This window comes from Halichoerus grypus, chromosome 8 (assembly GCF_964656455.1).
Source record: "Halichoerus grypus chromosome 8, mHalGry1.hap1.1, whole genome shotgun sequence".
Taxonomy (NCBI): domain Eukaryota; kingdom Metazoa; phylum Chordata; class Mammalia; order Carnivora; family Phocidae; genus Halichoerus; species Halichoerus grypus.
The window spans coordinates 114,116,619-114,143,850 of NC_135719.1; the positions used below are offsets into that span (position 1 = coordinate 114,116,619).

At 41.8% G+C, this 27,232-nt stretch overlaps 1 protein-coding gene and 1 long non-coding RNA gene across 2 annotated transcripts in view; one reads left to right on the plus strand and one right to left on the minus strand.

The window, feature by feature from the left end:
* The window catches only part of PRKCH (protein kinase C eta), a 219,263-nt gene extending 192,764 nt beyond the window's left edge, over nucleotides 1–26,499 (plus strand). Inside the window, exons 13-14 of the mRNA XM_078053787.1 lie at nucleotides 23,731–23,874; nucleotides 25,226–26,499. Coding sequence (XP_077909913.1) covers nucleotides 23,731–23,874; nucleotides 25,226–25,372 — 291 coding nt within the window. The 3' untranslated portion in view covers nucleotides 25,373–26,499. The remainder of the gene's footprint in view (nucleotides 1–23,730; nucleotides 23,875–25,225) is intronic.
* On the minus strand, nucleotides 22,877–25,559 carry LOC144378857 (uncharacterized). The gene is made up of 2 exons (XR_013440719.1): nucleotides 25,483–25,559; nucleotides 22,877–23,432 (listed from the first exon to the last, which is right to left on the minus strand). It is a non-coding gene; the product is annotated as an uncharacterized LOC144378857 (long non-coding RNA).
* Nucleotides 26,500–27,232: the final 733 nt, after the last annotated feature.

Sequence of the window (27,232 nt, forward strand, 5' to 3'; positions counted from 1 at the left end):
ATTTTTAATACTTAAAAGAAAGACCTCAGAGTTTATAATTCAAATGAAAATACTAGTTTGAACTATAAAGAAATGTGCATCGTTGGCTTGGTATATAAATGTCATTATGCTTAGTACGGTGAAGGGTAGGAAATAAAATTATCAGTCTGTGCCTCAAGAAACTGTAATGTTCTCTGTGTAGGGTTAACAATCCAGATCATCATTTCTCTGATAAATATCTCCTAACTTTTGTCTGAATCCAGTGGAAATCTTGAGGTCCCCTTATCGTTTGAGTAGGACATCACTCACATGTGCTTCTCTTAATTTTTTTCTTCAAAATTTTAGAAGTCCTTAACTTTATTCTAGTATTTCAGAATCCTCTTGAGAGAGTTTTTCCCAACTAAATCTGGGACCTAGATCTTACTCCCCCTCACCCAATCCCTATAAAACCTAGAATTGGTACTAAGCAAGATGAAGAACCATATGGAACTATTAAGATGGTTTCTTCTTAACCAGGTAAGTCTAATTACTCTAAACTATATCTTTGATATATATATATATATATGTATTTTGTTTTTTTGGTTTTTTTGGTAACTAGAATATTTGTTATCCAGTAATATCCTCCCTCCGCAATCTTTGTTCTAAGAGAAAACAGAGCCTCTGGTGCCCAAAGAGAATCTAATCTTCATTGGAGACTGAGTTTTTCCCTCTCCTTGCAGATTTGCTCCTGGGAAGCTGTGAACCTCTTCGCTTTCCTTTATTTTTCTTTCAGACACCAGTTGCTCAACTGAATAGAGACAGCACCTGAGATTGTGATATGTCATTGACCTTGCAGTGATTTTCCTAAGTGGCATTCTATGTTCTTGGTGGGGTGTCTCCCCGTAGGAAGGAGTGTGGGCTTCACTTGGTGACAGGCTTACCTCCCAGCTCTATTCTGTTTTGACTTGGTGACCTGGGTTAGCTACCACACCTCTCTGAATCTCAGTGTCTTTGCTTACAAAATCAAGGTAATAAAATCCACGTCATAAGATTATTATCCAGAACACCATAAGGATTCTATTTCTTCTTCCTTCAAGGAGCGTCCCTTAAAAGTGATTTTCTGAAAAACACTTGCAAAGGTATCAGATGAAATTACTAAAAAGCATTCACCCAGAGGATTTCTGGGACAGCTTTGTACATTTCAGCCTCTATGCCTAAAAATAAAAAACCTTAAATGCCATAGTGGAGGAAATTCAGCTATTCTTTGCTAAGGGCTGAGACATTTAAATGGAAGTATGATCAAGGAAAAGAAAGAAAACAGTTAAGAACAGTCAGGACTTGAGGAGAAACACTGAGGAAGAAATGCTTCATCTGGGTCTGGTGGTGAAGAACCCGTCCCCACAGCAGAGCTGTCCACAGGCAAATCTCGGCTCTTTCACTCACTGGCTGTGTTCTCTTGGGCACATAGTGTAATTTTGCCATGCCTCAGTTTCCTTACCTGTACAACTGGGGCATGAGATAGTGTGTGTGGGATACTTGGAACAGTGTTCAGCAGAGGAGATGCTCAGGAGGTGGCCACTACCATCATCAGTGACATCTGCGTCTATGAAATGATTTTAGACTCTTTGTGCTTTCCTTTGAAAAATGATTATTGTATTAGGAAGAAGGTTTAAGGTATCAAGTCACGCTTATAAACCTTTCGGACTGCTTTTTGGTTTTAATTGCAACTTGATTTAATTAGACTAATTTAATTAGACTAGACTAAGTCTAATTAATTAGAAAATTAATTAGATTTAATTAATTTTCTATTGCTAGAAGAAACCTTAAAGACTGTCCATTCCAATCCCCTCATTTTATAGATAAGGAAACTGAGGCTCAGAGAAATTGTGACTCACCAAAGGCCATTCAGCACATTAGTTTAAACAAACAAATTAGAAGTCTTGTGCAGTTTTCATGGGAATGTAAAATGGTGCAGCCACTATGGAAAACAAGATGGCAGGCAGTTTCTCAAAACATTAAACATAAAATTACCACATGGTCTAGCAATTCCATTTCTGGATGTATCACCAGAAGAATTGAAAGCAGGGACTTGAACAGATATTTGTACACCAATCTTCACAGCAGCATTATTCACAATATCTGAAAGGTGGAAACAATCCAGGTGTTCTTCGACAGATGAATGGATAAACAAAATGTGGTATATGCATACAATGGACGATTATTCAGCCTTAAAAAGGAAGAAAATTTTGATGTATGTTACAACATGGATGAACTTTGAAGGCATGCCTAATGAAAAAAGCCAAACCCCAAAGGACAAATGTATGATTCCACTTTTAATGAAGTACCTAGAATGACCTAGAAAGTCAAACTTATAGAGACAAAAAGCAAAATGGTGCTTGCCAGGGACTAGGGGTAGGGGTGTAGGGAATTAGTGTTTAAGGGGTGTGGGGTTTCAGTTTTGAAGGATGTAAAAGGTTCTGGAGATGGATGGTGGTGATGGTTGCACAACAGTGTGAATGTACTTAATGCTACTGCGCTATACACTTAAAAATGGTTAATGGGCACAGACCTGACTAGGATAGAGGCTGAAGAATAAAAGGAGGTTGGAGGATGGGGCTTAGGGCCCAGCAAGGTTCACAGAGTGACCGTGGAAGAGGATTCAGTGGGGAGATTAGGAAGGAACGACTTCAGGTTGTATAAACATCTAAATCTAAAATGTGGCTACTAGTTTTACTTGTGGCGAAATAGGCCAATGGTTTTACAGTGTGAACTACCCAGAAACTGATGCCTGCAGTAACTTTTGAGTAGTACTAGCTAAGTAGGAACAAATAGTCCTAGGCCAGATAACTGAGGGCTTGGGGAATCTGTGTTAGAAGTTATGTAAGTGGAGACATTTTTAAGGACTCTGAACAAGACTTCATTTTGTTGTGCAATTCCAGTTCAAGATAAAGTGCATTTCTTTCTTTAAAAATATAGACTTCAAGCCCTTTTCCAGGATTTTGTGACCCCCTAAGATTCTGGGAGCTTGGTGACTTCAAGAGTTCCTAACGTTGAATGTTGACTCCATTGGATGGTGTCCTGCATGGTCCTAAAAATTGTCAGGAGGTCCTGCATGCTAAGTTTTGTATTATAATCACTTGTCATCACCCTTCATTTCATAGAGCTTGGTGACGATTAAAAACACAGAGAATTGCCAAGATAGAAAATCTTTCAAAAGCACTTGGTCTGAATCCCTGGTTGATAGATGAAGCTGAGACCCAGAGAGGTGAACCAACCTCACATGGTAGCATGGAAGAAGCACACACTAGTCTGAGTCAGGGGACCTCCTTCCACTCCTGCCATTGCTCTTCAGCCTACCTCTGCAAAGCAGGGATGAGGACACCAATAGTACCCACTTCAAATGAGGGAGTACACATGAAAGCATTTGTAAAGTTGCAATACAGGAGTAATTTATTAGTATTGTTGAGTTATGAGTAGTAATTTCATAACATACTGAACGTGTCATTATCATCATCCTCTCCTTGAACAAGATCCACCAACATCATCAAGATTATTAAGTGCTAAATTGTACATGAAGCTGGGTCCCATTTTTATTCCAGAGAGAACTATATTGCATTTTTCCAGAAGCTAAAGACATGTATGTGGGATGTAAATAACCAAAAAGATACGGATCTGCCTACTCACTTACCAGGAATGAGTCCATGAATATATGCATAGCAGCCATGGGTCTGCTAGGCTCAGGTACTAGCAAGGGGCTGGGGTTGCAGAGAGGACCATGCCAGATATTATCTTTGCCTTCAAGGAATTTAAGTCCAGCTGGGATGGGGAAGAAAACAGATAAGAAAAAAGAAATCATACAAATAACTATGTTACCTTACAATTGACGTTAAATAAAATAACGTTATCGTTAACTTAGAATTCGATTTTTAAAAAAGGTCTAAGGTGCTTTGAGAAGATATAAGAGATAGACCAAACCTAATCTAGGTCATCAAGTGAGGCCATCCTGAGGAAATGACATTTAAGCTGAACCCAAAGGCTGAAGGCAAGTTAGGTTTAAGAAGTACACAAAGATCTTGAGAAAGAGTGAGTTTGAGTAACTCTCTGGCAGTGTGGCAGGACTGTAATGAGCAAAGGTATAGGGCCGTGGGGGTTAGAGGAGTTGAGGCTGAGCATGAAGGACACTGGAGGCCATGTGAAGGAGTGCCAAGATGAGTCATTGGAGGACTTCAAGCAAGTATGAGGGACAAAATGTTTTTTCATGTTTAAGTGATCATTCTGAATATTTATAAAGAGATATTGTAGATTAGACGGAAGCATTTGCAGATGAAATATCTGGGATTTTTTTTTTTTTTTTTTTTTGAGAGAGAGAGGGAGAGGCAGCGGGGGTCGGAGAGAGCTGGGGGAGAGAGGGAGAGAGCAAATCTCAAGCAGGCTCCATGCCCAGTGTGGAGCCCAGTGTGGGGCTTGATCTCATGACCCCGAGATGATGATCTGAGCTGAAATCAAGAGTTGGACACTCAATCAACTGAGCCACCCAGGTGCCCCAATAGCAAATTTTAAAATTAACATATGAATCCATTTTATACAAAGTGTGTGTGTATACATATGTGCCTGTGTGTGTATAATGTATATATGTATACACACACATTACAGACTGTGTAGAAAAAGTGAACTCAGCCTTCATTTAATGAAACAAAATGGTTTAACAATACAATCATAGAAAAAGAAGAAATAATGTGAGCCACATACCAGCTCTCTGGCTGATCCAGCTACATCTTTTTTTTTTTTTTTTCCACTTTAGTTTTGAATTTATTATGAAATGTTTCAGTAACAATGGGTCTGGATCCAACTATGCCTTTTTGATTGCTGGTAAGAGTCCCAAGGTCCCGGACTGGGAGCCGACATAACCCTGGTCATTTTTATGCTAAGAGATAAAATTTATCAGCGGTTTTAGCATATTCATTCTTCAACATCCATAAACAGTGTTCGTACCTTCCCAAGACGTATTTCTCAACCCAAAGTTGAGTAACTAAGTGTACCCCAAAGAAGGATTTTTAAACAAAGAGCAGTGAAGAAGAGAGCCGTCAATGGTGAGCTCTGCCCTGAGCTGCTCCCCTGCTGCCCTGTGGGATCCCTTTCTGTGGGCTGGGGCCGCCCTTTCCCACCAAGACAGGAAGGTCCAAGATCTCCAAGCCAGCCTCTCACATCCGCTCCCTGAACCACTCTCAGCATGGTGGGCCATCCCTACTTGGCTTCCTGAGATTTCCTGATACTCTTTTCTTAGGAACATAAGGTCAGCCCTGTTCCTGGAATTGGTGTCTGCTGGATATTTTGGTTGCCTTTTTTTTTTCCCTTCAAAACAAAATGCTTTCTGAATTCCTTCCTACCTTTTAAAATGGAAGGTATTATTATCTGTAGAAACTGTTTGGATACCCATTTATGTAGCATACCATAGAGTCATAGATGGTAAGGACCTTGTGGCTTTGTATGGTGTAATAATGTCAGTGAGTCCCCTGAAGTGGGGATGAGGGGGTGTTCTTGTCCCCTGTTCCACAGAAAGTGAGTGATTAAACAGGATGGGCACCGGCGTCTTACCCAACAGAACTCCCAGCCCATTGTTACTTTCCTACCCTAGCCCTTCCCGTGATCACCTTTACCAACCGCCCCCCCCCAGATTGTGAACTTTCAAGTGCTTTGTGTGTGGATGTCCAAACATTTCATATAGACGTGAAGAGAGGCAGAGGACTTACTTGTGAGGACACTCCCCTGAGGCACAGAACCATCCAGAAGAGGGGAGCTGGAATACACCCAATGTTTAGCCCAGGACTTCTTGGGAAAAAATTCCCAAATCATTAACCACTAATCCTTACAACTAAAAATAACCATCACATACACTCAAAAAAACTGCAATGGGAAGACTATTTTTCTTTCTTGCCCTTTTGTCTCTCATTTCTCATCTTCCCTTTAAATGTGTATGTGAAATACTCACATGTCCATGCTCTAAAAGCAAAACAATCCCACCCATTCACTCTCCTAGATTATAAAAACTGGCAACACCCACAGAAGTTAACACAGAAAAGATATGTGAAGACACACTTGGGTAAAGGCATTCTGGATTTATGACTTTAAAGACAATTTTTTAAATGTTTTTCTTTCCCTTGGTTTGAGAATAATACATGCTTTTTGTTGGCTGAGTTTCCTTAACTGGCACTAAATTATCCCAAAATGCTAATAATCATAACACAGAAGAAAATAGAGAGTTTGCTTAGAGTTTTGTGGTTGCGCTGAGTTTTGCCTTCATGTAGCTCCAGAGAGATTGAAATTTGGGAAAGTCCTCACGAATCCACAGAGCTTAAGAAGGTGACGGCCTTTCTGTGAGATGAATCTTCCTTTGTGCTAAATCATCTCCTGCAAGGGATCACGAGGCTCGGTGCTGACTCAGGTGAAGTCAGTGCCCTTTCTCTGAGCTCACACAGGTGGCCAGGTTAAATAAGTGCTGAAAGGAGTTTGGTGCATTCTCCTGAGTCACCTTTGTCTGTTCAGGAGGCATTGTAAACTTGGCATTAGAGGGAGATTACAGAGTGCTTTTGTTCCAAAGCTTTATAGAAACTAAAGTGTGTGTGTACTTGTGTGGGTTTTATCTGTCCTCACACCTCTCAGATTTCATCCTCTGTGCCTTGTCTGCAGGAATCCTGTGTGCCTATGTGCACAAAGGGAGAATCACAATTAATGCTGGGATCCTCTTTTAGCCAGGAGTCTGTCCCACGTCTGTCGCCACACAGTTGATGAGAGCAGCATTGAATTTGACCCCCTCCATTTCCCACTCCCCTCCTGTCAGAAGTCGAGATGCTCAAAGGAAGTGGTCAGGCAGAAGGAGGCTGAGGAAGTGGAGGGAAAACTGGGACCAGATTAAGGTAGAGGATCCAACTCTGGATCATTAGAACTGATTTTCCAAACACTGTGATGGAGAAAATCCAAAAGAAATTTACTGAAAGATCCTTTAGCAAGAGAAATGGTTTACATGCAGCCAGGCAGCCCTTTACTAGGACTGGAGTTCCCATATGAAGAAATGGAGCTGCTCCACAGTCCTCTTATTGAAACTGCTAGTGCAATTAACACCTTTCAGAAATGAACCATTTCCTTACAGACAGATCAATGCTAGTGTTGGCAGAAGACAGAAAAACCCTAGCACACTGATCCTCCTGTAAACTTATTTGGCATTTTTAAGTCATATTTTATGAAAGTTACTGTTCTCAGCTTCCCTCCCCCTCATTTTAGCTTATAAGTTTACTTAGGAATAGAGGTCCTAATGTTTTATTTGTGGCTGGCAGTGTGAAGGATTTTTTTCCTTTTTCTTCCTTTTTTTTTTAATGGAGTACTAATACCACTTGCCCCTTTAATCTCCATATCTCCGCCAGGAGGATAAAGATATCAGAGGTTTTGTAAACCGAGCATGGATACCTTTTCTACGTGGCAATTTGCTAACTGAAATCTGTGGGTGAGAAGAGCTTTTTGTTTTAAGCTGGAAAAATTCTTGTGAACAGAACTAGTACACTTTGTTTTCTTTCATGTGTCCTTTCCAACTATCAAAGATCAATAATTTTTAGCAGTTGATGGTTAGGTTTGGTTTGGACACCCTAGATAAAAAAGGGTGTTGGCCTGGGTTTCATCAGGAGGAAATAAAAGGCATTGTGTAGTCTCCTCTGGAGGACCCTTGTTTAGTACTTGCTTCCTTTAAATAGCTACATTTGGGGGGATGGCACCTGAAATGAAGAAGTAGTTTGGGCCTCTGGAGTGGCCACAGTGAGTAGAGCTTTCTTGTCCTTTAACACTCGGGAGAGCAGTAAAACCTGCCCCATCAGTCAGGGATGCTTGAGACTCACTTGCCAGCATAAAATCATATTGGCCAACAACATGGGTGTTGGCACAAATGCCTGACCTTGGACTTCGATCTCTGGGACTCACCTCTGACCTTTACCTTTTTTTAAACCAACATTGTCCTATGACTTGGGATTCAGGGGAAGCTATAATGATTATAAAACACAGGAAAATTAGAGTGTTAAAAGCACTGAAAAGGAATTAAGTAGATGCCCACACAGAAAGGCTGTTGGATTCCAGTCACTGACAGCATGAAAAATAGAGCCAACAAACCCGCTATGGATTTTAGCACTGTTTCTGCCCCCTTGCACGAACAGCAACAGTACGGGGCATTTACTGTACTGGCTTTCATGAGGAGATAATAAAGTACACTGTGTACTGTGTCTCTGGAGATACTTACGGAATATTCTGATATAGGTTAGTTATAAGTAACTTATCAGTATAGATGTTGATCCATTGGTATTTTCAGATATACTCATGAGCCCCCTTCTTCATGACTAGCCCAAGGACATAAGCTTGAGCAAGTTTTGTTTCATTTTACTTTTTATAAAGACAAGTCTACTTGAGACCCAAGGAAAATGTGGCTTCTCTAGCTGAGGGAGAAGGTACAGTCATCTTCAAAATGGCAGTTCTTCTCTCCCCGAATTTTAATGATAAATCCAAAAAGAGACAATAGAGACCACAGTCTGGTCTCCCTTCCCACTTGATGCCAGAGAGGTCATCCGGTGTCCTTGACAAATCCCAGTTTTTATGCTAATGTTTCCAATAAGACAGTCATGCTCCTCCTGGGAAAGCCCTTTCTCTCACTTCATGGCATCGAGTATTAAACTTATTTTAAGTGTCCTTACAAGCTTATGTATGTCCCCTTAACTCCCACTCCCTAAACATATTTTTTATTTAGAAGTGCCTCTTATTGCCGACACCTCTCCTGGTATTTGAAAATATCAACAGTGCCCTTTTATCTTTTTTTCTCCAATATAAAGACCCCCCATTTGTTTAAAGTAAAGCAAGGTGGTCAGACTAAAGGATTCTTTATGTCCTTTTCAAGACTGTTTTCTCTGCCCTCTCTTAGTACCCGCTGGTCCCATGGGCCAGCAAAGGAAGTGTAACGTAAGTAAGCACACAAAGTGCCATGCATTCTCATTCAAGTGAAGTCCTGAATGTCATCCCACGATTCCTCCTGACCTCTCAGTCCACACTGTTTTTTAATCCAGAATCCAAAGGAGAAGATTGGTCACCTCAAAAAGAAAGTTAGCACAGTGACTGAAAGCAAAGGCTTCTAGTGCTAGATAGGCTGGGGTTTGAATCCCAGCTCCACCACTCCCAAACTGGGTGGCCTTGGAGAGGTTACAGATTGGACTGTTCTTTAGTTTTCCAGTCTGTAAAATGGGAATGATAATCAGGGTCGCTGTAAATATTATACAGAATGAATTTGAAACACTTAGGTCAATACCTGCTATAATACAAGAACACATAGATATGTGTATATGGTAGTAGTAATGGCTACCACTTATTAAGCTATAGCATTTACAAAAACTATACCATTTTTTTATTGATGTATAATTAACATACCATATCATGTAAGTTTCAGGTCTATAACATAGTGATCCAACAATTATATGCGTTATGAAATGGTTGCTATGATAAGCGTAGTTACCATCTGTCACCATACAAAATTATTACAATATTATTGACTATATTCCTTATGTTGTACTTTTCATGCAGTGACTTATTTATAACTGGAAGTTTATACCTCTTAATTCCCTTCACCTGTTTTGCCTGCCCCCCCCCCACAACTGGCAACCATCAGTTTATTCTCTGTATTTAGGAGTCTGTTTCTGGTTTTGTTTTGTTTTTTCAGATTTCACATATAAGTGTAATCAATGGTATCTGTCTGAATTATTATACTCAGCATAATACCTACTAGATCCATCCATATTGTTACTAATGGCAACATCTCATTACTTTTTATGGTTGAGTGATACTCCATTGTATATATATACCACATCTTTATCCATTCGTCTATTGATGGACACTTGGGTTGTTTCCATATCTTGGCTATTGTCAAAAAATGCTACAATAAACGTAGAGATGCATATATCTTTTCAAATTAGTGTTTTTGTTTTCTTCGAGTAAATACCCAGTGGTGGGATTACTGGATCATATGGTATTTCTATTTTTAATGTTTTGAGGAACCGCCATACTGTTTTTCATAGTGACTACACCAATTTATATTCCCACTAATAGTGCACGAGGGTTCCTTTTTCTCCACAACGTTGCCAACACTTATTTCATGTCTTTTTGACATTAGCCATTCTGACAGGTGTGAGGTGATAGCTCATTGTGGTTTTGATTTGCATTTCACTGATGATGAGTGATGTTGCACATCTTTTCATAGTCTGTTGGCCATCTATATACCTTTTTTGGGAAAATGTCTATTCAGGTCCTCTGCCCACTTTTTAATCCGATTGTTGGGTTTTTGGTGTTGTCTAAGTTTTTTCCATATTTTGGATATTAACCTTATTGGCTATATCATTTGCAAATATCATCTCCCATTCAGTAGGTTGCCTTTTTGTTTTGTTGATGGTTTTCTTCACTGTGCAAAAGCTTTTTATTCTGGTGCATTCCTCAGAGTTTATTTTTGCTTTTGTTTCCCTTGCCTGAGGAGACATACCCATAAATATGTTGCTAAGGCTGATGTCCAAGAGATACTGCTTATGTTATCTTTTAGGAGTTTTATGGTTTCAGGTCTCACATATAGGTCTTTAATCCATTTCAAGTTCATTTTTATATATGGTATAAGAAAGTGGTCTAGTTTCATTCTTTTTGCATGTAGCTGTCTAGTTTTCCCAGCACCATTTATTGAAGAGACTTTGCATATTCATGCCTCCTTTGTCATAGATTGACCATATAAGTGTGGGTTTATTTTGGGGTTCTGTTCCATTGATCTTTTCGTCTATTTTTGTGCAGGTACCATCCTGTTTTTGATTACTGTAGCTTTGTAGTATAATTTTAAATCTGGGATTGTGATACCTCCATCTTTGTTCTTCTCACTCAAGATTGCTTTGGCTATGGAGGGTCTTTTGTGTCCATACAAATTTAAGGGTTATTTGACGACACAAATAAATGGAAAGATACAACATGCTCATGGGTTAGAAGAATTAATGTTAAAATGTCCGTACTGCCCAAAGCAATCTACAGATAGAATGTAATCTCTATCAAAACACCAATACTATTGTTCACAAAACTAGAACAAATAATCCTAAAATTTGTACCATTCTTTTTTCCACTCCTACAGCTGCTCCCTGCCCAAATCAGTCTGGATCTGGATCCCTATGTGCTTTGAGGATGGCCAGGTGGTCCTATTGCCATAGGCATGCAGATTACTAGTTCCAGCCCAGCCTAGTAAATTCCACTCAGACCCAATCTGAACAAGCTAGAACAACTCTCCTTCTCTTGGCTCTTCCAATATTCCATGGCAACACCAGTGTGTATAATAACCTGTACTTGCGAAGATTAGTTTGTTTCCCCAGAGCTATTCAAAAAATACATTATGTATCCTTCCCCCCTGCCTCTGAGCCCCATCCCAGCCCCAGTGTGGGTTGTTGTCAGCCTCATCTCGGGTTTAAATATCTGTCTCTGCCTTCTCCTATGGAAAAGTGACTTAGCAATGCCAAGTCAAAGCCCTGGGGTCTCTCTCCTCCCCGGCAGCCCCATCAGCTAACTCACATGCCTCCCCTTGTCCCTCTCACCCCTGCTCTGGGCTGGCTGGTGCTGCCCGTGTAGGTCATTCCCAGGCTGTGCCTCGTCAGTGCAGCCGGCGCGAAGGGCTGCGCGAGCAGGTGGTTGATGACTGGTCTTCCTAACCAGGCTAGACTGCCTGTGACCCTGGCAGCAGACCCGTGACTGCAACAGGCACACACAGACATGCATTTTGTCACCCCCATCAGCTGGACGCCTGCGGTGAGGTTGACCATCATAGCTGTGAAACCCGTGTTCTGGGTCGTGTGTTCTTCCTCTGCCCTCCCTCCCCAGCATTCTCTGGAGAGCCTTAAAATGCCTTCTTCCCATTTGAGAGCATCTGCCTGGAATATTGATGGGAATGTCCCGTGGAATGGTTTCCTTCCCTTCTGATTTGCCAACATTAACGCTTTCTGCTCTTTGGTCTGAAATTGAATGAAAGGAGAAGGTCATTTTGTTTGTCCAACAGCCAAGTCCAACTATTAGGAGAAAATACAGTGTTTTCTCCCTCCTGAAAGAAAATTTTATTAGACTAATTGGTCTATTTATATAACCAGTCGTCTTCCTCTGAAATCAGACAGATTTTGAAAGAGGGAAAAATAGCCATTGCCTACATTTTAATGAGTTTCAAAGTACATTTGGATCCTGTTTTCTCAAGACACATTATTATACAGGGTTAGTTTAAACTGTGTCCTCTGGAACATTCAGCCACTGAAAACCAAAGCCACCTCGGGTGCAGCAGAGCCTACCAGACATGAGAGTGCTGCCCCTGGCACAGGGTTCACAAAGAAGTTGCCCCATTGCATCCTTCGTCCTGCATTCAGTATCTCCCTTCTGTTGTTTAAGCAGATACAACTGCACAGCAAAACCTGACTGCTATTTGTATTTCTTGTTTCAAGATTGTCTCTAGAAATCTTTGCTGTCAGAAAAACTGTTTTCCAGAGACCATCGTAACAACCCCACTGTTGGAAACTGTGAAAGCAGAAACAGGCCTTGTTGTGTCTTTCTTGGCCGCAAAGTTGAGTAGCAGGGAGAGCCGGATGAGCCTCAGGGTCAAGGCTGACTTCAGATTTTACTCTTGGAGGTGTTTAGTCCATGCCTCTGGCTTTAGGTAGAACAGGATGGACCTACAAGTGGTTTAACAAGATGCTTACTAATACATTTATTGAGGGCCTGTTTTGTGCCAGGCATTTACTTGTTGTAACAGCCTTATGAAGTACAGGAAGATCTCCATTTTATAGTTGAGGAATCTGAGGCCCAGAGAAGGTAAGAAATTTGTGCAAGGTCACACAGCTCATTGGCATACGAACATACAGAGTCAAACTGCAGAGCCTAACCAGTTAACCTCTGTGCCTCCCTATCAGAGGGGCTCTTCTATCCTTCCTTAGTGTGCAGGAGGCTTCCCAGGACATTCTTGTACAAACCCGACCTACATTTCACTGGAGAGCCACTTTCAGGAGGACACGTCTGTTTTCCTCTGTAGTCCTACCTTCTCTACAGCCCTGAAAGAACTGTTAAGTTTCTCATTCTCAGGACAGATGTATCTCTGATCACTTCGGGATCCTCTAGTGAAATTCCACTTTAATGAAGACCCCAAAGAAAGGAGACTACAAATTGAATCCATGCATTCTTGACCCCTCTCCTGTCCCTGCTCTCCAGTTACCTTGACACTTACATTTGGGGTGGAAGCAGATTTTCCACTTTGGCCTTCTCACTCTTTGCAGCTTATAAAGTGCTTTTATTGACCCTAGAAAACATTCTGCCTCCTTTAGTAAATGTGTCCAGAATCTTTCATGAAGTCACTTTATTTTCCTCCTTGGCTGACTTTCTCATTTGGACCACAGTCGGGGAAAAGGTCAGTTGAGGCGAGGCAAGTTTAAGTTATGACCTTAGACATGGACAGACGATGGCTCCAAACAACATTGTTGGTAACTTGTTTGGCATTTGGGTCCCATTAGGGACATAAGCAAACAGAGGACGTTTTCTGCAAAGGGATCATGCCATCACTATTCACAGCAGCAGGAATACGGTGTTTAGGGAGAGTATCATGCCTGGCGTAGGGCAGCAAGCCCCTTCTCCTCCTAGCCCTGCACACCTCCACCAATGTGCACCGTTAAAGATTTTAGGACTGGGCTAGTGATAAATATTCCCTTAACTCCCCATCTTTGCATCTTTGGAGGGGTAGTCGTGAAGAGGCTATAAGCTCCTCCTTGCGGTGGGCCCTGTCCTGGCTTCTGTGTCATGGTATTCATCCTCCCGGACTTTTTTTTTCTTTTTAAGTATAGTTGACAATGTTACATTAGTGTCAGACGTACAGCGTAAGGGATTTGACAAGTCTGTGTGTTATGCTGTGTTCACCACAAGTGAGCTGCCGTCTGTCTCCATACGATGCTGTTACAATACCATTGATTAGGGTTGCTGTGCTATACCTTTTATCACTGTGACTTATTCGTTCCATATTTCCCACTACCCCTCACCCATTTTGCCCATCCCCCACAGAACTCCCCCCTCCCCCCCAGCAAGCATCAATTTGTTCTCTGTTTTTATGGGTCTGTTTCTGCTTTTTGTTTTAATTTTTAGATTCCACATATAATTGAAATCATATGGCATTTGTCTTTCTCTGACTTTTTCACTTAGCATAATACCTTCTAGGTCCATCCATGTTGTCACAAATGGCAAGGTCTCATTCTTTTTTTATGGCTGAGGAATATTTCATTGTACATATAAACCACTCCTTCCTTATCTATTCATCTCAGTGGCCACTTGGTTGCTTCCATATCTTTGCTATTGTAAATATTGCTACTATAAACATAGAGGTGGCATCTGTCTTTATGAACTAGTGTTTTTTGTTTTCTTTGGGTAAATACCTAGAAGTAGAATTACTGGGTCATATGGTGTTTCTATTTGTAATGTTTTGAGGAACCTCCTTACTGTTCTCCACAGTGGCTACACTGATTTACATTCCCACCAACAATGCGTGAGCGTTCCTTTTTCTCCACATCTTCACCAATACTTGTTATTTCTTGTGTTTTTGATTCTAGCCGTTCTGACTAGGTGAAAGGTGATTCTCATTGTGCTTTTGATTTGCATTTCCCTGATGATTACTGATGTTGATCATCTTTTCATGTGTCTGTTGGCCATCTGTAAGTCTCTGGAGAAATGTCTATTCAAGTTCTCAGCTCATTTTTAACTGGATTATTTGTTTTCTGGTGTTGGGTTGTATAAGTTCTTTCTATAGTTGAGATATTAACCTCTTATTGGATATATCATTTGCAAATATCCTCTCTCATTCAGTAGTTTGCCTTTTCATTTTGCTGATGGTTTTCTTCACTGTGCAAAAGCTTTTTATTTTTATGTAGTCTCAATAATTTATTTTTGCTTTTGTTTCCCTTGCCTGAGGAGACATACCTAGAAAAATGTTGTGAAGACCACTATCAAAGAGATGACTGCCTATGTTCTCTTCTAGGAATTTTATGGTTTCAGGTCTGACATTTATGTCTTTAACACATTTTTTAGTTTATTTTTGTATATGGTGTAAGAAAGTGGTCCAGTCTCATTCTTCTGCATGTAGCTATCTAGCATTCCCAGCGCCATTAAAGAGACTGAGGCATGAGTTTATTTCTGAGCTCTCTGTTCTGTGCTATTGAAGTATGTGTCTGTTTTTGTGCTAGTACCATAATGTTTGATAGATTTGCAGCATATCTTGAAATTTGGGATTGTGATTCTTTCAGCTTTGTTCTTCTTAAGATTACTTTGACTATCCAGGGTCTTTTTGTGGTTCGATACAAATTGTAGGATTGTTTTAGTTCTGTGAAAAAAATGCTGTTAGTATATTGGGAGGGATTTCATTGAATCTGTAGACTGCTTTTGGTAGTATGGACATTTTAACAATATTAGTCCTTCCAATCCATAAGCATGGAATATCTTTCCATTTGTTTGTGAGGTCTTCAGTTTTTCTCATTAATATTTTATACTTTTCAGAGTATAGGTCTTTAACCTCCTTGGTAAAGTTTATTCCTAGTGATTTTATTCTTTTTGATGCAATACTAAATGGAATTGTTTTCTTAATTTCTCTTTCTGCTACTTTGTTATCAGTGTATAGAAATGCCAACAGATTTCTGTGTGTTAATTTTGTATCCTACGACTTTACTGAATTTATTATTTTTCATAGTTTTTTTTTTTTTTTTGGTGGAATCTTTGGGATTTTCTATATATAGTAACATGCCATCTGCAAATAGTAACAGTTGAACTTCTTCCTTGCCAATTTGGATGCCTTTTATTTCTTTTTCTTGACAATTGCTGCTGCTGGGGTTTTCAGTACTATGCTGAATGAAAGTGGTGAGAGTGGACATCCTTGTCTTGTTCGTAATCTTAGAGGAAAGCTCTGTTTTTCCCCCCTGACTTATGTTAGCTGTGGGTTTCTCATATGTGGCCTTTATTTCGTTAAGATATGTTCCCTCTGACCCCACTTTGTTGAGAGTTTTTATCATGAATGGATGTTGAATCAGATGCTTTCTCTCCATCTATTGAGATGGTATGATTTTTTTTCATTTTGTTAATGTGATGTATCACATTGATTGATTTGTAAATATTGACCCACCTATACATCTCCAGAATAAATCCCACTCAATCATGGTGAATGATCTTTATAGTGGATTGTTGAATGCGGTTTGCTAATATTTTGTTGAGGACTTTTGCATCTCTGTTCATCAGGGATATTGGCCTGTACTCTTTTTCTGTACTGTCTTGTCTGCTTATGGTGTCTGGGTAATGCTGGCCTTGTAGAATGTATTTGGAAGCTTTCCTTCTATTATATGGAATAGTTTGAGAAGAATAGATGTTAAATTTTCTTTAAATATTTGGTAGAATTCATGTGTGAAACCACCTGGTCCTGGACTTTTGTTTGTTGGGAGTTTTTTGATTACCAATTCAGTTTCATTAGTAATTAGTCTGTTCAGATTTTCTATTCCTGATTCAGTTTGGGAAGATTATATGTTTCTAGGAATTTATCCATTTCTTTTAAGTTGTCCAATTTGTTGGCATAGAATTTTTGTAGTAGCCTCTTATAATTCTTTGTATTTATGTGGTGTCAGTTGTTACTTCTGTCTCATTTCTGATTTTTTGGGGGGGTCCTCTTTTTTTCTTGAGGAGTCTAGCTAAAGGTTGGTCAATCTTGTTTATCTTTTGAAAAAGCCAGCTCTTAGTTTCCTTGATCTTTTTTATTGTTTTTGTAGTCTGTGTTTTATTTATTTCTGCTCTGATCTTATTATTTCTTTCCTTCTACTAACTTTGGGCTTTGTTCTTCCTTTTCTAGTTCCTGTAGGTATAAGGTTAGATAGTTTGAGATTTTTCTTGTTTCTTAAAGTAGGCCTGTATTTCTATAAATTTCCCTCTTGGAACTGCTTTTGCTTGGCCCAAAGATTTTGGACCACTGTGTTTTTATTTATCTTCATGTATTTTTTTATTTCTTCTTTAACTCCTAGGTTGCTTAGTAGCATGTTGTTTAGCCTTGACATGTTTGTGTTTTTTCCATTTTTTTTTTCTTATAATTAATTTCTAGTTTCATACTATTGTGGTTAGAAAAGATGCAGGATGTGATTTTAATCTTCTTAAATTTATTGAGACTTGTTTTGTGGCCTAATGTGATCTATCCTAGAGAATGTTCTATGTGCACTTAAAAAGAATGTATTCTGTTGTCTGAAAAGAGTATATTCTGTTGTTTTGTGATGGAATGTTTTATATATATGTTAAGTCCATCTGGTCTAATGTGTCATTCGAAGACATTGTTTTGTTATTGATTTTCTGCCTGGATGATCTATCCATTGAAGTAAGTGGGGTGTTAAAGTCCCCTACTATTATTGTGTTACTGTTCATTTGTCCCTTTATATCTGTTAATATTTGCTTGATGTAATTAGGTGCTCCAGTGTTGGGTGCATAGGTGTTTACAATTGTTAGATCCTCTTTTTGAATTGATCCCTCTGTCATTATGTATTGCCCTTCTTTGTCTTGTGTTGCAGTGTTTGTTTTAAAGTCCATTTTGGCTGATAAAAGTATTGCTCTTTGTTTTTCACTTTCTTTCGCATGGAACTCTTTTTCCATCCTTTCACTTTCAGTCTGTATGTGTCTTTAGTTCTGAAGTAAGTCTCTTGAAGGCAGCACATAGATAGGTTGGCAGGATGGATAACAAAACAAGACATTTCTTTTGAGTAAAGCATTTAGACCATTTACATTTAAAGTGATTATTGATAGGTATGTACTTTTTGCCATTTTGTTAATTATTTTCGGTTGTCTTTGTAGTTTTACTCTGTTCATTCCTTCTTCTCTTACTCTCTTGCCTTGTGATTGATGGATTTCTTTAGTGTTATGCCTGGCTTTCTTTTTATTTTTTGTGTATCTATTATAGGTTTTGAGTTTGTGGTTACCATGAGGCTCATAAAACATCCTAAATACATAGCAGTCCGTATTCAGTTGAGGGTCACTTAAGTTCGAACATACTTTTTTTTTTTAAGATTATTTATTTGAAAGAGAGAAAGCAAGAGACAGAGCACAAGTGGGGAGAGGTAGAGGGAGACTCCCCACTAAGCAGGGAGTCCAATGTGGTGCTCAATCCCAGGACCCTGGGATCATGACCTGAGCCGAAGGCAGACGCTTAACCATCTGAGCCACCCAGGTGCCCCAGTTTGAACATATTCTAAAAAAATTTTGTTTTCACTCCCCACTCCATGTTTTATGTATATGTTGTCATGTTTTACATTTTTTTATTTATAATTTTCTTCTAATTATGGCCTTTTCTTTTGCACTTAAAAAAGTCCCTTTAACATTTCTTGTAAGGCCAGTTTAATGTTGAACTCCTTTAACTTTTGTTTGGGAACTTCCTTATCTCTCCTTCAATTCTGAATGGTAATCTTGCTGTTTAGAGTGTTCTTGGTTTTAGGTTTTTACCTCTCAGCATTTTGCAGGCCAGAAGGGAGTAGCACGATATATGCAATGTTTCTGCTAAAAAACCAGCTGATAGCCTCATGGGGTTTCCCTTGTAAGTAACCAGCTGCTTCTCTCTTGCTGCTTTTAAAATTCTCTTTATCTTTAAAGCTTTGACATTTTAATTATTATGTGTCATGATGTGAACTTCCTTGGGTTCATCTCATTTGCAGCTCTCTGTGCTTCCTGAACCTGGATGTCTGTGTTTTTACCCAGGTTAGGGAAGTTTTCAGCTGTTACTTCTTCAAATAAGTTTCTGCCCCTTTCTCTCTTTCTCTTCTCTTCTTCTGGGACCCCTATAATGTGAATGTTTGTTTGCTTGATGCTGTCTAAGAGATCCCTTAATTTGTCGTTTTTAAAAATTCTTTTTTCTTTTTGCTGTTCAGCTTGGGGGCTTTCCTTTATCTTGTTCTAGATCACTGATCCATTCTTCTGCATCTGCTAATGGACTGTTGATTCCCTCTAGTGTACTTTTCATTTCACTTATTATATATTTCAGCTGATATTTTTTATATTTTCTATTTCTTTGTTGAAGTTCTTAGTTCATTCTTCAGTCCAGTGAAAATCTTTATATTACTTTAAACTCTTTATCAGCATATTGCTTATCTCCATTTCATTTAGTTCTTTTTTTGAGGTTTTCGTCTTGTTTTTTCATTTGGAACATATTCCTCTGTTTCATTTTGCTTGACTTTGTGTTAATTTTTATGAATTACACAGAACAGCTACTTTTCCTAAACTTGAAGGAATGGTCTTGTGTAGGGTTGTCCCCTGTGTAGACCATGTGTGCCTGGTGACTTTGGTTGGCTCACTGGAGCTGAGGCTAGTGTGGGCTGGGAGTCCTGCAGGACTCCATGATGAGGCTGCCCTGATGGGATGGCAGGAGTTGAAGTGGGTGTGGGCTGGGATAGTCCTGCGGCTCTTTATGCAGAGGGTGCCCTGGCAGGACAACTGAAGCTGGCATGGGCTGGGGCCCTCCCAGGTCTCCTTAAGCAAAGGGCACTCTAGCAGGATAGCTGAAGCTGGTGCAAGCCAGGGTGTCCCAGAGTGTTCGGCACAAGGGGCACCTGTAGCCAAGGCTGTTGCTGCCCAGGGTGCTCTACGCAGGGAGGCCCTGGTTGGCCTGGCTGGAGCTGAATTAGAAGGTCCCAGAGCACTCTGCACTGGGGGCATCCTAGCAAGTCATCTGGAGCCAAAGTGGTGTGACCTGGAGTATTTCCAGTGCTGTGTGCCTGTGTCACCTTGGCAGGAAGGCTGGAACTGTAGTGAGTGCTGACCAGAAGTGCCCTGGGATATGCCATGCTGGGGCCACTTTAGTGTGATAGATGGGACTGGTGTGGACTAGGGGCCCAGGGCTCACTGAGGTGTCAGGCTCACTAGGGCACTGGACCTTGCTCCTCTCCATGCTACTACCACAGTAGAGGGGGACTGTAATCATAGCACTCGCCAGCCCCTCCAACCTGGAGAGATTTCCAGGGTGTCTCCTGCCATTTGTCAAGGTTCTAGGGCTGAATGCTTTATATTCTAGTTGTACTCTTAAATGCTTTTTTCTGTGCTCCAGGATAATTGAATCTACTCAAAGTCCCTCAATACTATTCCTCCCCACTGCAGTTTGCAGCATTGAGTGTTCCCTTTATGATCATGTTATCATGTCTCCATCTAGCTTTTGTTGTGCAGAAGCCATTCAGTCAGCCCTCAGTTCCTCTCCAGGGGCAATTGCTTTATAAAATAGGTGATTTGATATGTCCATGGATGAGGTGAGTTTGGGGCCTTCCTATGTTGCCATCTTGAACCAGAAGCCCTCCCCTGGCTTTTTTCTGTCCCTGTGCCAGGGCTCAGAGCCATGCAAAGTGAGTGAGTGAAGCCACTAGGTGTGAGGCAATGCAGAGTGGTGGGGTATGTGGCTGGCCAGGGATCATGCTCCATCTAAAAAGGCAGCCACTGATGACTCTAGGCCCTTTATATCAAGAAGTGCAGGTTTAGTGTTCTAGAATATCCTATTTTCCAAGAGAAAGTGGAAAACTTGACTTTTAAATGACATTTCCTAGTTTTTAAGTATTTAAGTAATTAAAATTATTTTAAAACATGCTGTGTGAGCGAAATAAGATGTCTGAGGCCTGGGGCTGGTCTTACTTCTATACTCTTATTCCTTTTCCACAGTCTTGCCTGCCCTAACGGCTTCATCTCTTGCCCTCTCACCAAATGTTGATATCTCAGACGGTCAGATCTCTAATCCTCGCCTGCACCCTAGATTAATAGGACTAGTCATCTCCATGGGGATGTCTGCATACTTCATATACAAAGCTGAGCTCAGCCTCCCAGATCTACACACTGTCAGGTCTTGAGAAATGCTGGATATTTTTGTTTCATTCCCCAAAAATACTGCTATTACTCATGTTACTGCTTCTGTGATTAATACTACCAATAATCTGTTGTCCTCCTTTTGTTACTGATTTCTGTTATCCAATACCACCCCTCCAGCAGGCAGCCAGAGCAGACCTCGTGACCCCGCACTCACTGCAAGGCCAGCCACTGGGGATTGTGTTCATTCTTCTTCCACAAGCCCTCTAGGACTTGCTCCCAACTTCGCCTTCCCACTAACCAGAAACCCTTCTAGTTTCTGAACTTGTCCGGTCTCCTCAGCTATTTTCTCCATCTCTTAACTGATCACCCACCACCAATCTCATGCCTCCTTGTTCAGGATGGATTCAGTACACTATGGCTGGAGCCATCACTCACCTCTCTGTCAGACTTCGGTGGCTCCCCAGCCATGCCCACGTGCCCGTCATACCACACTCCGTGTTCCTCTGCCAGTGTACCCGGTGCTTGTGTGCACCTGTGCTGGCTCCTGGGCATGACTGCCTTCTTCCTTCAGGCCTGTGTTCACGCCCTTCATCCACCTCCTCTCTTGTCAAGTGCCACCTCCTTCATGGAGCCATTACTTGCCTCCTCATGACCAGCCCCTCTTCAAAGCTGCCACGCGTTCTGCTCTTTTCATTTCACCCAGCTGTGATTGCCCACAAAGCTTGCTGGCCTCTTCCCCCTTCACTTCATCAGCTCCTTCATGGAGACACACTTTCTTGGTCACCTCCACCCCCACAACGGCTAGTACACTGCCTTGCATACTGTAGACACCACGTAAACCTTTGTAAATTGATCCCCTTTTCAACTTGGAGAATGGCTGTGTCTAAAGGGCTCAGAGCAAGATATTAAAAGTCAAAATTGTCTGGTTTTTCAGGACTTACCAGAACCTAAGAGAAGGTATCAAGCTAGTGAAAGGGTTATTCTGACAGTCTCCTTTTCCAGGGATGCAGTGTTTAGAGGAAGAACAGCCGTGATTTGGTCTCCTTCCCTCATGCACAGTGCCTTTCCCCAGTGCGCCTTGGAAGTTTGGCTTCAGTGCCAGAGGCGAGGAAGAATGGACAAAGTCTCTTGGACGCTGGGCTTCTGCCACTCTGGCGGTGAGAGCCAGGCACTGTTCCTCTTGCCCAGAAGAACAAGTTGTACCCACACACTCACAAGATGTCCTCTGCTCTCCTCATTGGCAGGCCTGCAAATTTCCCACAAGCCTTTGGGGTCTGTTCTACCATCCTTGTATTCTGAGGTTTTTTTGCAGCATTGTTTGTTAATTAGCTCTTAGAACAGATGCCTATTCCATTCAGGATTGCATCCCCTTGATGTTCCTAAGGAGAGAACCTACTCATTTTCCATGTGTACGTATTTTCCCCTTCCTTTCTGAGTGCACAGGCTGATCCAGGAGAACCCAAGCAGCATGAACGCCTCGCTCTCACAGAACTGAGCTGTGAGACATGTACTTCCTCAGTCCGCGCTGTGCTGATTGGACCTGTGCAGCTCTGAAAGCTCCCCAGACTTTCGGGGCCCACCTTCACTCCAGCCCCACCTAGGGCCTCACATTCCTTGTCCATAGAAGGGAGGAAAAACGCCATCGGTGTCTGCATTTTTTATTAGCTCCCTTGGAGGGCTTTTTAGCATTTTCTGAGGTCGCTCCTGTCAGCTTTGCTTAGGCAGTTTTGCAGCCTTCTTCTGCCACAGGGTCGTTTTCATCTGAAGCACCACTGGAGGCTTATGCAGCTTTGGACACCTGGCACGGCCGGGATGCCGCCTCCAAACACTCCCCTGGCAGGTCTGCACCCCTCCAACAGCAGGGGCTTTTTATTTACTCTGGAAATTCCACTGCAGAGCAAGTTCTAGGAACACACCATTACTCTTCTCTTGTGCTCACAGATCAAACAACTTGGAAAGGGGTGTTTGGGGGGGGGGGGACAGTCTTAAAGATAACGTGATTTAAACTTTACAACAAAACTTTTTAATCCAAGGCAATTTTTATTTTGAATTAGCTTAAGTGTCTTTAAAACTGAAAAATTACATTCTGGCCCTGAAAAGTAAATTATCCTGTACGAGTCCTTGGTTTGGACGCGATTAGAACACCTTAAGGGCCTTTTTGTCAGAGTAGATTTAGTTCCAAATATCTTGATAGGAGCTCAGCCCGAGGGAAGTTTCCCAATTGGTAGAAATACAGAGGACTTATATATACACATTGCTTAAATGGTCTATGTAGCAAGATTCTCAATCATTAAACATTTCAAAATGGAAGGGTAGGAGAAGAGGAGCATCTTTGTTGCATGAAGAAAAGTGGCCAACTTTGGGTTTTTTACTCTCACAGCGTCTTCCCACAGATCTTCAAAATAATGACCCTCACTCTTCTCTCTGTGGTCTTGTCAGAGAGCGGGAATCCTGGCTGGCTGGTCAGGTCCTCAGAAAATGGCACAGCTGTTCTTAAAAGTAGTCCTATTCATAAGCTGTGGGCTGTCGACAACTGCAGTGTTCGAGAAAGGCACACTGTTCTATAAAGAGTTTTTCTTTAAAAGGGAAAGAAAAATACATGGTATTTACAGTGAAAAAAACTGGACCCTTCAGCTTTATTTTAGTGGCCACGTCTGAAATGGAAGTGGCGAAGGCCATAAATACACACAAGCAATTGCGCCTTTAAGGGATGATTCATGTTGGCTGTGCTGCCCATAATGGAAAATTCAGCTAGTTAAGCAAGATCAGCCAGAAAGCCTCACACAGGCTTCTCTGCCAGAGCGGATGCCTACCATCTTGTGACCTACTTGTTGTCTATTATTGAATGATCGACTCTCTTTCTTCCCCTCTTAGTTCATGACCAAGAACCCCACCATGCGCCTGGGCAGCCTGACTCAGGGTGGGGAGCATGCCATCTTGAGACATCCTTTCTTTAAGGAAATTGACTGGGCCCAGCTGAACCATCGCCAAGTAGAACCACCTTTCAGACCCAGAATCGTAAGTGTCTAAGACCATAGAGTAGACTTTCCTCTTTTTTAAAATACCTCCGTGTTCTACCAAAATCTGTTGTCCCCTATGGAATAACCAAACTGGAAGTTCAGCCTCAGCCCTGCAGGGTAGCCTCAGCCAGGAGGAGGCTGGCCCTTGAGGAAACCTCTCCCCCTTTCCAGTTTACTTCTCTCCAATCTTTCACCTCTTGCTTGCTCTGGAATCCATCCTCCCTTAACCTAAACTTTCTGGAGCCTAAAAGACCTGAAATTTTCTAGGTTTCCCCAAAAGAGTTGGGCTGAGAAATTCATCATTCCTCTAGTTTCCTCATGCTCCCCCGGGTGCCTTTCCCAAGCCCCCAAGGAAGTAGAAAGGGCATGAAAGGCTACCCACCTCACTGAACCTGGCTCCCTGGGTCTGTACCAACCACTGCAGCCCAGAGCTCAGGCCAAATCTCTTCTGACTAGAGAAATCCTGGGAGCGCCAGGGGTACCTTCCCAAGCAAGGCAGCTGAGCGGGCATTCTTGAGGGTGGTCTAGCTCTTGATCTGAGAGCCAAGCTCTTTCTCATCTGTGAGTCAAGAGGTCCATGGTGGAGAAAGCAGAAACGCATCTTCAACTTAGGTAAGAGAAATGAGAGGTCTAACAATGGCAGAAATGAGCTTTCCAAGCATTAGTTTATAAAGATGTAAAAGATCAACATTTCCATACACACAGCTGGCTTAATCTGTGACAGCCCCCAAGGTTGGGCACTAGGCACCACCACATAATGACTGCCACTAGGCAGTCAAGCCACTTCCTTTACCAGGCCCCCTGCTGCCAACCCCTCGGGGAGGAGGGAAGGCTTTGCCAACGAGGCAGCAGGAGGCCAGCTGGTGAGTAAAGCGAGGGACACTTGTTTAGGAATAAACTCAGCACTTCCACGTCTTTCAAGAAAAGCTCTTCACGCCTAGAGTCCTGTGTATAAACAATAGGTGAGGCCAAGTGTGAACTTACACTCTGTAGACAACCAGGCATATATGTCCCTCAGTAGAGCCTGTCGAGAAGTGGCACTTTGGTGAAATGCCAAGTAAAGGGTGAGTGAGAGGGCTGGATCAGGTGACCAAATTAATTGCTTCACCTCCCGGCCTAAGGCGGGCCTGCTCAGCAAGATTTCCGTGGGGTTAGTGAAGTGGGGTGGGGGGGTTCCCACATGCCCGTAACGATACACAGTGCAGCAGAATTACTACAACCCGCTGCTTCGTCCTCATGGTCCTAACTGTAAATAATGCTGCTCCCAGGGCTGCAGCGCCCTTCTGACCTCACCGGACGAGGAGAAAGCCTCATGTGCCTAAAATCTGACCCTTGTTTCCTTTTGACAGAAATCCCGAGAAGATGTCAGTAATTTTGACCCTGACTTCATTAAGGAAGAGCCAGTTTTAACCCCAATTGATGAAGGACATCTTCCTATGATTAACCAGGATGAATTTAGAAACTTTTCCTTTGTGTCTCCAGAATTGCAACCTTAGCCTGATGGGGAATGAAAGACAGGACCTGAGAATCACAAGCAGCTCCAGATTTCCCAGGAATTCCCTTTGTGGGGCATTCCCCAGGATCAGCCTTAGAACAAGAACCTTACCTTCAGAGCACAGGTGGGAAACTCTGAAGGACAGAACTTCAGGAGGTCAGCTCTTTCAAGTCCTCAGGAAGCCAGGGTACTGGAAAGAGTGGATACCGGAATGAGACTTCATGAAGAAGTATACTGCTCAACCTAGGAGTTTCTATGGCTCTTTTGGGCTTGGGATATTAGAAGGAACCAACAGAAGAGAAGGTGTGAAGAATCGACTCGATCCTAGAAATTCTGAGTCCACCGGCTTTTCACTTCAAAAGACAAATCAAGACTTGGTCTGGGCCCCTCTGTGCTCTTCTTAAGCCGGCGAGCCCGGAATACTAGCAGTCTTCGAGAAGTCTGTAAATGCTAATGAAGAATTCAGTAGGGAAATGAATGGCTTTCCAAACAGAATGATTTACTCTGAAGAAACAAAAGGGGCTTCACCACGTCAAGCCCCATCTTGAAAACAGATGTTGAGCACCAAGACAACTGTTCCAGCTTAATTCTCTCATCCTCACTTGAACGGATATTTATTGAGTGCCCCATGAGACGGTGCCACGCGCCCTGCTAGTGTAAACAAACAGATTTGTGTGCACGGAACTTTCATGCTCCATTTACCTGAATGGTGTTTGCATTCTGTGAAATGCCTCTCCACCTTGCATATATCATGCTTCTTTGTCCGCACATAACTTTGTCCACAGAAGAGGGCTCGCTGCCACGACAGCAACTATCCCCACAAACAGCAGGCGAGCGAGGGGCTTGCTGCCTAAGGACCTGTGAAATCTCATCGCGGGATGATGTGCAGATACCACGCCGAACTCCGTGAAGAATCGCACGCCGCTCCTGTCAATGACCAGACTTATGGCTTAGACAGTAGCAGGTTATTTAAGTTATATTTTAAGAGACAAAAATGTTTGGTATGCATTTTAATAATTAGAAAGGACTCATAAACAGGACATTTACTGAAGGACCTTATAATATGTACTCATATATGCAGTTGGAGAATTTTGTCTGGAAATAAATGCATTTTGTAGCAAAAGCAAACTTTTTGTCTAGAACGATCTGTCCCATCCCCACTAGGCAACAAGATACCTAATTAAAGGTTTTGAGCCGAATGAATAGAACGCCTAAAGCAAATTCCTGAAAAGCTGGTATAACCTGTGCGTCCCTAAGTGGACCTGGCCTCTTACTGACCAGAACTTCTATTCTGACTCAGGGTACTAACTGCTAAGCAGTGCTGCAACAGAGTAATCCTCAAAAATCTCAGAGCCTCGGCCCAATGTTTCTTTCTCGTCCACATATAATACAGTGCAAGTTCAACGGCCCTCTTTGATCTTATAAATATGCCATCTGGAAAATAGAGCTTCCAAGGTTGCAATAGCAAGGAAGAAAGATGGAGGAGGTGCTCGACTGCATCTACAGGGAGGGATACGCATCACTTCTGCGCACGGCAGATTGGCCAGAACATGCCCTCCGTCTAGAACCAGGGTGCGGAATTGCAGAGCAGCCAAAGGCTATCTAGCCAATATTGAAAACCTGTCCTAGTTTCTTTTCTGTATTACCAGCTGAAAAATGACTTTTGAATTAACAGAGCTGCTAGGAGCCTCCCTTTACTTTTGTTTAGCACCTAGCCTACACAATTCCACTACAGCTTCAGGTCCTTCTACCACTGTTTCCAGTGTGACTACCCAGGCTCATTTCTACAAATGAGAAGAGAAAGGCTCAGAGAAGCTTAATTGGTTGTTCAAAGGTTTCAGACTTGGGAAGGAGTGGATTT